At 43.6% G+C, this 15,000-nt stretch overlaps 1 protein-coding gene across 1 annotated transcript in view; it reads left to right on the forward strand.

The window, feature by feature from the left end:
- LOC308306850 (connector enhancer of kinase suppressor of ras 2-like) overlaps positions 1-15,000 on the forward strand; it is a gene marked incomplete at both ends in the record, with an annotated part of 109,745 nt that overhangs the window by 23,958 nt on the left and 70,787 nt on the right. Inside the window, 7 exons of the mRNA XM_080751904.1 lie at positions 2,273-2,360; positions 3,063-3,104; positions 6,854-6,973; positions 7,789-7,848; positions 12,174-12,242; positions 13,598-13,747; positions 14,134-14,255. Coding sequence (XP_080608030.1) covers positions 2,273-2,360; positions 3,063-3,104; positions 6,854-6,973; positions 7,789-7,848; positions 12,174-12,242; positions 13,598-13,747; positions 14,134-14,255 — 651 coding nt within the window. The remainder of the gene's footprint in view (positions 1-2,272; positions 2,361-3,062; positions 3,105-6,853; positions 6,974-7,788; positions 7,849-12,173; positions 12,243-13,597; positions 13,748-14,133; positions 14,256-15,000) is intronic.

The raw sequence follows: 15,000 nt of genomic DNA on the forward strand, positions 1-15,000 counted from the left end.
ATAGTCTGTTATTGAGAGATTATTCTATACATAAAAACGAACTGTTTCATAGCATAACATCATCTTTTGTGAGACAGGACAAGATATTGAAATAGCGTACAATCTACACTTATTTAAACACCTTGGGTACTTTGAGTACTACTTTCTGCTTTTGGTACATTTTGATACCAATGCTTTTATACTTTTTTACAAGGGCTACATTTTGAATACAAGACTTGTGCCCGTATTGCATGATACTTAAGTAAAGAATGCGAGTACTTTTATAAAAGCACACATCACAGATAGATTTATAGAGTAATATAAGGCAACTGTAAATGTTTAAAAAGACGAGCTGAAAACATGACGGCCGTATGCTAACACGCTAGCTTACTGCAGTTAGCCAGCCGGGAGAAAGCCTGGTAGGCGAGGTTAAAGCAGTTATACATTATCATAACATCCCATATTGATTTAAAACATCAATCCACTGTATTGCAACACACCATGACATCCGAGGCTATATAAACGTTTGCTTATTGTGGGTAAATTCGTTGTGTCTTGGTCACTGGTCTGCAGCAGATCATCAGCAGATCATCCAGCTTCATTCAGCGCAGCATATGGGGTAAAAACGATGGGGTCCTTGTTCCTTCTCTCTGGGAAAGCAGGATAACAGGATCCAGGCGGCCAAACATGCCAAACATCTCGCCGTCGTCGCCGATCTATCAAGTACTTAAAACAAATGGGCTGAAGAGGTTTTAATTGTTCAATATTGTGTAACTGAGAAACACTTGTAAGCACGCTAGAAAACAGTTCCTCGTCCACAGTAGCATCTATGTTGCGTCGTCGTTGTTGTGGTTGTCTGTTGTGTAACTTGTGTTCCGTGTGTAGAGTAGCAGTTCCGCTATAGTAGTTTCGGGAGGGAACCAAACCAAGGGGCGGACCAGGCTTCAAAGCGGAACTAGTTTTAAAATTCGTTCTCAACCGGGGAATTCCATGTATCCCCGCCCCTTTCTATGTTGGTCCCAGAGTCAAAGGAAGAGAGGCCGACCGATAGGTGTCGCCCTTTCTTCTTTGACGATGGGTTCCCAGATTGGGATGGACATAACAGTCTATCGTCACTGTCGGGCAGAAACCTCGTATCTCAGAAACCTCGTATCTCTAAGTTTCAAATTTGTACATTTTTTCGCAAAGCAAAGCCCTGCTTCATCATACAAGGCTGTCGCACAGAAGGAAACAGCAGATCTACAAGATCAGCTGTTTTCACTAGTTTAAATCGTTTAAAAGAAAAGGATAAATATGAGACAAACGGTTTTGGACATACGAGATTTCCACCGACAACGACAATATGATATCCTATTTTTAACGGTTTCTTATTGCGACCGAAGGTCCATGGCCTTTAGATGGCCTTTAAAACGCATTCATTTGGTTCTCTGTTAAGTTTCACTTCCTTTATGTTCCTTTAGTTTTTAGTTTGTTTTCCTATGTTCCATTTTTACCTTTTGTTCCTTGATGCACAGTGGCAAAATTAGACCTTTTTCCCCATGGGTTTTCAGATCAAAGGGACCCTGATCGGGGGCACGTTGGTGCAGTGGTTAGTGCTTCGCCTCACAGCTAGAAGGTCCTGGGTTCGATTCCCACCGGGGGGGGGGGGGGCGCTGTGGGTGCTGGGGGCGTGTTTCTCCCTCCGCGTCATCAGCGCCCACACCCTAGGTGGGGTTGACCAAAGGGCCCTTCTCTGTGGAGTTTGCATGTTCTCCCCGTGTCTCCTAGGGTTGATACCCTCACAAAAACATGCAGTAATCCTGGTCTCTATACTGCCTCCCCCTGGCCAGCCGGGGCGCCTGATGGAGGGGAAAGGAACTGGTTGGAATAACGTGTTCCTTCCACGCGCTACGTCCAAACCAGGGAAATCTCCACTGTCAGGTGAAAAGAAACAACATGGACTACCCATGCATAGAAGGAAGCATGAGGTCAGTCCGTTGTCTCCCCAGGCGCGGCAGAGGGAGAGCAGAGCCCAGGATTACATAGGCAATTGGCACTGGGTGAAAAAATGGGTTGCAAAATCGTGGGATAAAAATTAAAAAGTAAAAGAAAAAAAAGAAAAGGGGGGCCCTGATCAAAGGGGCCCGGGTTTGTTGTCTTTGCGTGATTTAAGTGCCAACTACAATGAACCAGTACCAGATTATTCTGTAACTCTGTGTGTGTGTGTGTGTGTGTGTGTGTGTGTGTGTGTGTGTGTGTGTGTGTGTGTGTGTGTGTGTGTGTGTGTGTGTGTGCGCGTGCGTGCTCTCTCCAGGTCTCCTCTCTCATCAGTACCAGATTACTCTGTAACTCGCAATAATGTCATTCAGCTCTGCTTGGAGCTCACAACCATCGTACAGCAGGTCAGTTTGTGCGTGCGTGTGTACAGTGTGTGTGTGTGTGTGTGTGTGCGTACGCGTGTATGTGTTCAAGTTTTTACTTTATTGTCAACAATACCAATTACAGGTAAAAGCCAAGTGAAATTCATTGTGTGCTAAAGCCAATGCAGCGGCTACAATCTCAAGAAAAAGACCACATTAAAATCAGTGTTAAGAGTTGCTATTTTCTGGGTATTTAAGTAGGATGTGAATGGCCCCAGAAAACGATGACAAAACGGTCAAAGTGATGACCCATCACTTTTCATCACTAAACCATCGTTTTCTGGGGCCATTTGTAGCCCAAGGAATGTTTTTTTTTGTGCAAAACAAATGCTTGCAATGGATTCAGTATCATGACAAACCCCTAGCTAGACCCCACACATCCTACTTAAAGCAGATGTTTTTCTGGGTATTTTCCTCCTGTATAGAAAGTCAATGGGAGCCCAACTTGATTTGGCCGCTGTGGCGACCCCGAAGGTCGCCGACTCGGGCGCCCTAGCTAAATCATTAGAGCATGTCCTGAGCTACATCTGTGCAAAATCTGGCGCTTTTGGACTAATATAGCGCGGAATATCCCTAACGCACCCGACTATTTGGGGTGAGGTCGCTTTTCGTGTCTTACTGGTACTATAATGATATTATTTAATAATGTTAATGTGCTTTAATCTAACTGTCTTGGTCTCTCAGGATTCTACAGTGTTTGACACGGAGAACAAAATCCTCCATGTGGTGAGTTATGATATTACACCTTGTATTAATGTATTAATGATATTAAACTGTTTAACAATAGTTATGATGTTAGACTGTTTATTAACTCTCCTACTGCCAGATTATTTATTTATTTATTGGGTCTGGTGCCATCAAAAAGCGGCTTACCTTTGCGACGTTATAGTAGATAGACAGACATTTTTTTTTTATTTATTTTTTTATTGTGCAATAGTGCACTTTGGTCTGCCAGGCAGCAGAGGGCGGCGTCATGCGAGAATGAATGTGAATTTGCCTGTTATGTGTTGAAGAAGAAGAAGACCAGTCACTGGCCACAACGCATAATGGATTTTTTACACCATCACCGCGGAAAATGTGTTTACAGTAGACGGCCGCGCGACCCCTCATCAGCTTACAGTCATCAGACGAACGAACCGAACGAGCGCCGTATTGGCATCGAGGTTCTGTAAAAAATGGGGCGAACGTTAACGTTCAAAGCGTGGGGAGAGTTAATAGTTATGATGTTACACTGTTTATTAACTCTCCCCACGCTTTGAACGTTAACGTTCGCCCCATTTTTTACAGAACCTCGATGCCAATACGGCGCTCGTTCGGTTCGTTCGTCTGATGACTGTAAGCTGATGAGGGGTCGCGCGGCCGTGTACTGTAAACACATTTTCCGCGGTGATGGTGTAAAAAATCCATTATGCGTTAGATCAACGGAGAACAATTCACTTCCTTGTTGATTTCCTCTGGCTGTAAGGCTCTGTGGCCAGTGACTGGTCTTCTTCTTCTTCAACACATAACAGGCAAATTCACATTCATTCTCGCATGACGCCGCCCTCTGCTGCCTGGCAGACCAAAATGCACTATTGCACAATAAAAAAAAATAAAAATAAATAAATAAATAAATGTCTGTCTATCTGCTATAACGTCGCAAAGGTAAGCCGCTTTTTGATGGCACCAGACCCAATAAATAAATAAATAATCTGGCAGTAGGAGAGTTAATAGTTACGTTAATAATATTTGTATGTTGCACGTTGGAGTCTCAGATAGATGGTCAAAAGCATGACATCAACAACACATTGATATGTTATAAAAGCATATTTCTACCGTAGCTGCACACTGTGTAACTCTGAAACACCTTCCTACATAGAAAGGTCTCAGCATATTCTACCTACTGAACCACAGGGACGTGCTGGCCACTGGGAAAAGCGGGACAACTCCCGAACGGCCGGTTCATTCCCGGCCGGTCCAGGCCGGCCATTAGGAACAAATAAAAAATAAAATGTCGGCCTTTGTTCCATTTTGGGGGCTGGGCGGCCAAGGAAGTAAATCGTCACTGTCGGACAGAAACCTTGTATCTCCAAGTTTCAAATTTGTATTTTTTTTTCCCCGCAAAGTAAAGCCCTGCTTCATCATACAAGGCTGCCCCATAAAAGTAGTGAAAACAGCAGATCTACAAGCACACAACGCCTCGCGGTGCGAGGCGTTGTGTGCTTGTAGATCGGCTGTTTTCACTAGTTTAAATCATTTTTTTTAAATGATAAATACAAAACAAACGGTTTCCACCCGCCAACAATGAAATATAACTCATGTAATTGGCCCACTGGCTTGTCACTTTGTCACAAATCTTTGAGTAGCAGCAGCGCTACAGAGAGAGATCTCTCTCTATAGCGCACAATGAGGGCCTCTACAACTCTTTTTCCTGGGCTGAATCAGGGGCCCAGCACGTCCCTGCTGTACCATATGGATTATATAAGTTATATTGTATTATTACCCGGCTTGTTTGAATGCTTGATTCCGATTGGTCAATTCCCTGATAACAGACCACTGCCTAATCAAAGTCTCAGAACACCTGCTGCAGTCAAGCTGCACTGCGTGAATTTTGTACCGTATCCAACATGTCAGCCATGTAAACAAACACACAGTGTCATTTACAACTAAACGTTGCTCTCAGGAATGTTTTTAAAAATATTTTAAGCGAGAAATAGACAACGTAGTATCAGAATATGGATTCTATCTGATCAGCACTTCCTTGTTTTCCAAGGCGACCGTGTCGCGCGCGGGGGGGGGGGGGGGGGGGGGAGCCCAGTGCAACACTTGTGGAACACTTCCAGCCGTCTGTAAACAAGGAAATACTTTGTTTTGTTTTTAGTTTTGAGACAAATTTTTAATCTTATTTAGTAGCCGGGTAATAAGCAGGATAATGACTGACTCCTTGGTGCTTGTCCATACATACTGTAACATCCCTTCAGCCTGATAACTCTACCAGGCTGTCGGTCTGTTATGTATGGACAATCACCACGGAGCCAGTCATTATCCCTTACTTAACATACTCTACTCTATTAGAACATATTTAAACACCCAAGGCCGACTGTTTCTCTTGACAAAATGTACTTTAGGTCGGACCTTAAGTCACATAAATACAGTATGCATTGCAATTACAATGGAACAAGGAATCCTGACAAATTATACTATAATAAAATATTATTGTTTGACGACACTGGCAGGCTACGCTTAAAGTACAATTTAGGAATGAAGCTGTGGGTTGTATAAAAATGTCATGGGGACGCGTTTGGCCCCCATGTTGGACACTCCTGATATAAGTGATAATCTATACTTACATTCCTCCTATTGCCGCATCCCACTTCCAAGCCCATTCACGCCCACTTCACATCCACCTCAACTCATAGCTAGATCAGATGTAGGTCCGTAGTAGGTCGGTAGAACTCACAGAATACCGCCCTAACTCTATCATTGGCCCCCCGTTGCCATGGTGACCGGTGACCGCCGTTCATTGGCTCGTATTCCCAGCTATGGGACCGGCGGATCCAATTTCAACCGAGGGGGGCGTAACCAGAACACACACACACACACACACACACACACACACACACACACACACACACACACACACACACACACACACACCCACACACACAAAAATAGCTAATAGTTAGCTCACAACTTTCCACTTTTCTCTTTCACCTCAATCGCAGTAACATCCGTATATACCACGTCATCGCATCACCATTCTTTTTTTTCAAAACTTTTTTTTCCCAATTTTTTTATTTTCATTTTTTTTCTCAAAATTTTTTTTTCTCAAAATTTTTTTTTCTCAAAAAAATTGTTTTTCTCAAAAAAATTTTTTTCTCAATTTTCTTTTCTCAAAAATGTTTTTTTTCTCAAAAATTTTTTTTTCTCAATTTTTTTTTTCTCAAAAAACTTTTTTCTCAATTTTTTTTTCTCAAAAAACTATTTTTTCTCAAACTATTTTTTCTCAAAAAACTATTTTTTCTCAAAAAACTATTTTTTCAAAAAAAAAAAACATATTTGGCCATTACACACACCACACTGCCGCAACATGGCGGTGAGGGCCGCGCAGCGGCCTGAACTCTAGACTTCTAGTATATTAACATATTAGCGTTGGAGGTTTTGTTCCACTCAGATCCACAGATAAATGTTGTGAAAACAGAGCTTCCAACAGAGCAGCTCTAGTCCTTATCTGTCCTTATCCATCCAGGATACTTGACATGAGTTCATGTTAGTCACTGCTTTCATCCAGTAGCTCTCAACGCTTTGTTCAAGGACGTCCATAACACTAACTATGTTGGTACACATGTGTACACTCTGAGTTACAGACCTCTCTCTCTCTCTCTCTCTCTCTCTCTCTCTCTCTCTCTCTCTCTCTCTCTCTCTCTCTCTCAGTGTAACACAGTGTCTCTCTCTCTCTCTCTCTCTCTCTCTCTCTCTCTCTCTCTCTCTCTCAGTGTAAGACCCTCTCCTCAGTGTGTGAACACATAGTGTGCGTGTCCTCGGACCCCCTGCTGTCCCAGTCGGCCCACCTGGAGATGGTCCACCTCACCAACATCAAGCCTTCAGAGGGACTGGTAAACACTCTGCCCTGTGTGTGTGTGTCTGTGTGTGTGTGTGTGTGTGTGTGTGTGTGTGTGTGTGTGTGTGTGTGTGTGTGCGCGTGCGCGTGTGCGTGTGCGTGCGCACGCGCGTGCGTGCGTGCGTGCGTGTGTACATTTTAAGCCCTACCCGGCCCGAAAACATGGGGTTAGGTTCGGGAAGAATTTGAGAACACTAGTTTTCTTTACACAAAAACAGCTCTAATCAAAGCCCTATGGAAGTCAAAGGGAGAGGTTTGAAACTTGGAGATACAAGGTTTCTGCCCGACAGTGACGATATTTTAGTGATTATGTTGGGAGGAAAACGTTGAGATAACAGCCATTTTGGTTAGAACTGACTGAAAATAACTTTTGTGTCCAAGTGGCCAAATTAATTCCAAATATTATCAAATGATCTCGTGGCATTACTGCAGTGGTTCTCAATCTTTTCTGGCCGCGACCCCCAAAATAATCATATTTGAACTGGGGCCAACTCTCTTCACCAAAAATAGCAGATCTACAAGCTCACAAAGCGTCACGTTTTGTGACGCGTTGTGAGCTTGGAGATCTGCTATTTTTGGTGAACCTTCCCTCCAGAATAGGCATGCAGTTAAAACATTCCCTGCCAACTGTTTGAGCCCAAATAATCAACACTTTAGAAACAAGACAAGAGGAAAAAACACAACACGCAACTGATGACTTGTTCTATCTCAATGTTTGTGTCCTCTTTCTCTACTTCTCCTCTCTCTCTCGCTCTCTCTCTCTCTCTCTCTCTCTCTCTCTCTCTCTCTCTCTCTCTCTCTCTCTCTCAGGGCATGTACATCAAGTCAACATACGACGGCCTGCATGTCATCACAGGAACAACGGAGGGGGTGAGAGGAGTCAACTCAGACACAATGTTACTCAATCAATTACCGCAATGAAAATTTTGCTCCTGATTCCATACTAATATCCGAAACGCAGTGAGGAATTAGTATGAGCAACGCCAGGCTAGGTTGTTTCAGCACCATACAGAAGGACAGCTCCTTATTCATGTTTCAGCACCATACAGAAGGACAGCTCCTTATTCATGTTTCAGCACCATACAGAAGGACAGCTCCTTATTCGTTGTCATGTTTCAGCACCATACATAAGGACAGCTCCTTATTCATGTTTCAGCACCATACAGAAGGACAGCTCCTTATTCATTGTCATGTTTCAGCACCATACATAAGGACAGCTCCTTATTCATGTTTCAGCACCATTGCTCACTTCTGGCCTAGTAGTCCTTAGGCTAAGACCTAACATTTGACATATCGGTACCACCTGGGTGGGCAAATTCTAGTTGTGATTTTTTTTATTCCTATACATCTCTAGATTAAGTTTTGATATGATAGACCTTGCAGACAGGTAGCTTAAGTGGTGTTATCAGCTGCTAAAGTTACCATCCCCCTTTGAAAAATTGCATTTTAGACACAGGTACATATATTTCTATTAGTTTATGTTCAGGACATATTGTAATGTTTTATATTATATGGTTGGTATCATTTTTAAGGGGACACCTTGAGCTTTCATTCAAGCCCTTTTGTGAATATGTATGATAAGAACAGTGGTCACTGGAGCTCTTCAAACCTTTAATAAATACATAAAAATAACTATTTCCGCCTAAACCATATATTTTCTTTTAGTTCTGTGGCATCAAGAAACATCAGAGACACAAAACACAACAATTAGAATACAGACATGACCCTAAGGATTCAGGAAATGTATAATTTACCCACAGTATTTCATTCTGAGGTGGTAATCTTCAGCCTTATCTTAAACGGGCACTTTTTATGAGAAATACAGGTCAATAGGCCTATATGAAAGAATAACACTAAACCTCCCTAAACATTGATACAAAAGTGTTTCAATTGGTTATTTTACCTTTAGGCATGCTTGAGAACCCAAAAATCAGGAAAATATATTTACCATAAAGGCATCATTTTCAAGATGGCACCCAGGATGGCTGCCGGGAGCTTAAAATGGATATATCTAATTATTATGCAACCTAGAAAGGTGGTTTTGGTGTTTAACCCAAGGTTGTGGGGTTCAAGGAATGTGACTGAATCAGTGAAATTAACACTGCCAAATGCAAGATGGCGTCCCTCCCAAGATGATGTCCCATTATACAACTATACTACAAACAATAAATAACACTAACTCTCACATTTAATTTCAAAACTAGGAAACACTTTTGGAAGCATGTATAATATGTATTAATATTTTAATCACTTAAATAACCACAAAGTAGCCAAGTTATCCTATAAGCCAGATCTACTAGCCCTATAGGCACTTGTTGTCTTATGTATGCACTGTTCGTTGCCATATTCATACTCCTCTGGAAGAAACTTATACGGATTGTCACATTCCTTAAGAAGTTGACATGGTCCACAGACAGTAGTACTTTTACATACAAGAGCAGCAGATATGAATTCAGGTTTCAGCCCCAGCTCATGGCTACCATCCCCTCTTCTTTTCCCATCCAGACCATAATGGTAAATGGACTGCATCTATATAGCGCTTTACAATGTACTTAACATTCAAACATTTACTCACACACTGATGGAGGAGGAAACTTCGATACCAACTCCGCAGGACCCCAGGTTCGAACTAGGAACATTCCATTTCCAAAGCTGCCACTCTACCTTGTGAGCCACTGCTGCCCAATGATGTGTTAGTATGCTCTAAGACAGTGGTTGTCAAACATTTTAATAACCACCATAACTCTGAGGGTACAATGTAACCACATTATGTTTCCATTAGGTTCTATTTGCACACTTCCAGAGTAACAGACATAGAAGGGTCCATTTACACTGCCTCTGTGGACCCCACTTTGAGAACCAGTGCTCTAAGAAAGTTGGCAGATGTTCAGGTGTTACAATGCTAACCTTCTGGGGAATATGTGGACTTTCCACCCAAGAGGGCATGGATGAATACGAACCCACAACCTCTGTGGTGATGGGCAGGGACTTTACCACTGTGCCAGCCAAACACCTCCGGACAAGACAAGACCTAACCCTCAGATTTTAGTGCAAAAAGACTACTTTCCATAAGCTTGTAAATGGAGACCCTGTTCTCCATCCATAAGGCAATGGATCGTAGCTGAGAGACCACCTGGGACACTGAAGGTCCCACGTCTGATTACTGGCCCCGGCTATGTGGTGTGAATGAGCAAGGGTGTAGCTGTGGAGTTAACCAGGTCTCCTCTTTGTGCCAAGACATTCACTGTCCCAAACCAGACTGGTGATTGATCACCTTGGGTGCCAAAGTAATGGCTCATATATTCAAACAACCATGCAATATAACTGGAACCTAATGGACACTTAGGGCCCTATTATGATCCAGGTCTTATGCCTTAAATTCTTTGCCTTTTTTACGATTTTGTTTTTGTTTTTTAAATATTTCAAATAGCTGATCTGCAAGTTCACAACGTGCAGATGTAGATCAGCATTTGAAGTATTTAAAAATGTTTTTCAAAATAGTGAAAAAAAGGTAAAGAAGTTAAGGCATAAGGCATAAGACCTGGATCATAATAGGGCCCATAATGTGGTTACATTTTGTACCCTCTCAGAATTATAGAGGTTCTTGAAACTACACATTTTGAGAACCACAAGTTTAGATCATACTATCAGACAGGGCAGGAATTTCAGGTAGGCCAAGAAGGCCATGGCTGTCGTTGCACCTCAGTTTGGCCTTGTGCCCCTCCAAAAAATGGCATTCCCTGAGGCAACAGTTGCCTTAATGTCCCAGCTGAGTGAGCTGACTGTACCACTTTCTCCTCAGTCTCTTTCTTGTCATGTAGAGTGTCTTTTGTCTACATTTTTAAAAACCAATCCAGTATCTTTGCTTGGTGCAGGGCTGAGCAGTGATGAAAATTGTAAATAGCATCATTTATTTATTTCACAGCAGATAGTCTACATATAAAATGTAAAATCATCCTTATTCAATTACTTCTTTCAATGGACCAAAATCTTGTTTTATTTGTTGGCCTTCCTGCCCTGGCATTTGTCCTTTGTGCCCTCAAAAAATGGACAACACCTAAGTTCAAGTGGCCTTGCCCTAAAATGATGAAATTGCAGGCCTGCTATCTAATCATGGGTGGCAGGCTCGGGAGGTAAAGTGGTAGCTTGGGAAACCTAGTTCAAACCAGGGCTCCCCCAGAGTTGGTGTTGAAGTGTCCTTGAGATATATAAGATATATATTATTCTATTTTTATTCTATAAATAGAATAATTGAGATATAGCCATTTTAAGCTCCCGGCAGCCATCCTGGGTGCCATCTTGAAAATTATGCCTTTATGGTAAATATATTTTCATGGATTTGTTGTTCTCAAGCATGCCTAAAGGTACCAGAATCAATTGAAACCCTTTTGTATAAATGTTTAGGGAGGTTTAGTGGTATTCTTTCATATAAGCATATTGACCTGTCTTTTTCTAATAAAAAGTGCTTGTTTAAGTTAAGGCTGAAAATGACCATCTCAGAATGAAATACTGTGGGTAAATTATACATTTCCTGAATCCTTAGGGTCATGTCTGTATTCTAGTTGTTGTGTTTTGTGTCTCTGATGTTTCTTGGTGCCACAGAACTAAAAGAAAATATATGGTTTAGGCGGAAATTGTGGGAAAAATTGAGTTATTAAAGTTTTGAAGACCTCCAGTGACCACTGTACTTGTCATACATATTGTCATACATATTCACAAAAGGGCTTGAATTAAAGCTCAGTGTCCCCTTAAAAATAATACCAAACATATAATATAAAACTTTGCAATATGTCCTGAACATGAGCCAATACCAAGATATGCATGAATGAAAATTCGCCTATAGAGAAAAATAAGAAAATGGCAAGAAAATATAAAAAGCTACTCCTATGGAAAGTCTATCACATTTTAATTTACTTATATTGACCCTAAAAACTATTTAGTATGGGTAAGGTTTTGCCCCCTTAGCGGTACCGATATCTTGTCCAGCCCAAGGACTATAGTGATAACTACTTCCTTCTCTGGCCTCCTGTCTCGGACGAGTGGATTTTTGTCCTGGGGTTTTTTAGCGAGGGTTCTGTCAGCATCCCTGTGTTGGCTGATCTGAGTGAACGGGTGGGGTGTAGGGGTTGATCAGGTTCTCTCTCTCTCTCTCTCTCTCTCTCTCTCTCTCTCTCTCTCTCTCTCTCTCTCTCCAGTCTCCAGCAGATCGTTGTAAGAAGATCCATGCTGGAGACGAGGTCATCCAGGTCAACCACCAGACTGTGGTGAGACTCTGTGTGTGTGTGTGTGTGTGTGTGTGTGTGTGTGTGTGTGTGTGTGCGTGTGCGTGTGCGTGTGCGTGTGCGTGTGCGTGCGTGCGCGCGCGCGCGCGTGCGTGCGTGCGTGCGTGCGTGCGTGCGTGCGTGCGTGCGTGCGTGCGCAGGAAAAACAGTGAAACAACCTCTCATATAAGCATTGTGGTCCAAATATAAACAAACGGTCTCCTCGATATAAACCATACAGAGTATGGTTTATGATAGTCTCATATTTGATACAGTCTGTTTCTGGTGAAAATGTAACTAATTTGGTGACGGTAACATTAGTGTTTTCTCACCATCAGTTGATTCTTCATATCCATATGAGTCAAACCGCTGAGATCATTTGTTTATGTTTGGAACACAGTTCTTATATGACGTCATATGAAAAAAGAAAAAGTCTATGGGAATTCAGAATGGAGGGGGGGGGGGACTGTGAACCAGGTAGGATGTAGCCTGACACTCAGCCTGAATTGACATTTCGTTTCACTCCATTATTCAGTCTGAAAGTGCTTTCATCCAAGGCAATTTCTGGGATGGGCGTTGCCAAAGAGGCAGTCTTCTGCGATTGGTTCACCGCCTGACCTATCACAACAGTAGCAAAGCAGATGACGTAGTGTTGTTATGTGGCTAGCATGTTGCTTGCTAGTGCTACTTGCTAACCAAAGAAACAGTCAGAATAGGAGCACTACGAACTAGTAATCAAACACAACAAAACACGTCTGCTACTGGTGTTTCACAGCGAGATCGATACGATCACAAGTTACGACGCAATGTTTATGTTTGGGAATGTGCGGTACGGTCTGGTGGCGGCGCTGGGTTACATGGAATCGCACATGAGTTCTTGGAAAACCCCGCCCACGCTGATCACAAGCCCCGACGTCATCGAGTTGACACGACGCTGATTTGCCGGTCGGAATTTCAACCGAGGAAAACCTCTTCAATGAGACCATACCTGAATCGCAATAACATATCCTTAAAGGGGCGTGGCGATTGAGGGTCTGGAACCAGGCTAGGTAGGATGGGTAAATTACGTCAAACTTGGTAGCTCTATCCACCTCTTTCCGCGGGAATTTACTGGAGAATGTTTTGTACCACACTTCCGGTTAACAGCAGACATACAAGCTCACGCCGCGTCGCAGATGCAACCGTTGTGAGCTTGTAGATCACACTCGGCTGCGGCGCTGGAAGCTCCGTGCAACTTCTGCGCAATGCATGATGGGATGTTGGAAAGTTGTGGATAGCCGTAAAATCTAAAGGTAGTAAGTGTCACTTTGAGGGTCCTTGACATGAAAATGGTCCTGCTCTCTGCCGCCCCCCCGTAGGTGGGCTGGCAGCTGCGCAACCTGGTGGGCTCCTTAAGGGGGGGGGAGCGGGGGGGCGTGTCCCTCACGCTGAAGAAACGCCCCCAGAGCACGCTAAGCTCCGCCCCCGCTCCGCTGAGGAACCTGCGCTGGAAACCCCTGGCTCTGCAGGTGTGTGTGTGTGTGTGTGTGTGTGTGTGTGTGTGTGTGTGTGTGTGTGTGTGTGTGTGTGTGTGTGTGTGTGTGTGTGTGTGTGTGTGTGTGTGTGTGTGTGTGTGTGTGTGTGTGTGTGTGTGCGTATGTGTGTGTGTGTGTGTGTGCGTGCGTGCGTGCGTGCGTGCGTGGGGACTGCCGGAGACACGGAAATGTTTCGGGTGTTTAGTTTTGGGACTCCTCATTTTTCTGGGTTTTGACTCCAACAGGATAATTTAGAAAAGTTTAATTTTACTTCCTTTACTTCCCTGCAGCCAATCACGTCTCCTTCCTTGTCCTTTCAGCCAATCACGTCTCCTTCCTTGTCCTTTCAGCCAATCACGTCTCCTTCCTTGTCCTTTCAGCCAATCAGGAGTCCCGGCAGCGTCTCTGGGGACACGCCCTCAGGAACGCCCACCAAGAGCTCCGCCCTCCACGACCTCCACCTGCCCCCGCCCCCCCCGGAGCCCTACACACCCAGGTGTGTGTGTGTGTGTGTGTGTGTGTGTGTGTGTGTGTGTGTGTGTGTGTGTGTGTGTGTGTGTGTGTGTGTGTGTGCGTGTGCGTGCCTGCGTGCCTGCGATTTTTTTTTTGTCGATTGCGTTTTTTTCACTGACGAAAACTAAATAAAAACGAAATAAAAACTAATCTGTGGTGACCAAAACTAAGACTAAATATATTGACAATTTGGTCAACAAAATAAAACAAAAGGGACCACCCAGGAGCAAATATTTGAGTTACAAATGTTCGCTTTTTAAAATATATATACAGTATTCAAAGACTTAGCAAAAATAGCAGATCTACAAGCTCACAGCGCGGCACCCGGTGCCGCGCTGTGAGCTTGTAGATCTGCTATTTTTCACTGGTTAAAGCATCATTAAATAATAACGTCTTTAACGATGCTCCTCTGCTGTTGCCATAGAAACGGCAGCCTGTCCGGAGACGAGTCGTCTCGTCTCCACGGCGACGCGCCGGTCGCCACGGTTACGGAGCGGCGCTCCGACTCACCCAACTCCTTCCTGGATCTACAGGAAGGGGAGGAGCCTGTCTACTGCTCCACACCCACATATGGTAAACACCCCCCCCCCTCCCCCTTCTGTGTGGTTGTACTGGTCAGTACAACAGTAACACACTGCGGTTGTACCGGTCAGCTCCCGGTACAGCAGTAACACACTGTGGTTGTACCGGTCAGTACAACAGTAACAGACTGTACCGGCCAGCTCCCAGTACAC

The sequence above is a fragment of the Nannobrachium achirus genome (genome assembly GCF_963921795.1).
Source record: "Nannobrachium achirus genome assembly, chromosome: 21".
Lineage (NCBI taxonomy): Eukaryota > Metazoa > Chordata > Actinopteri > Myctophiformes > Myctophidae > Nannobrachium > Nannobrachium achirus.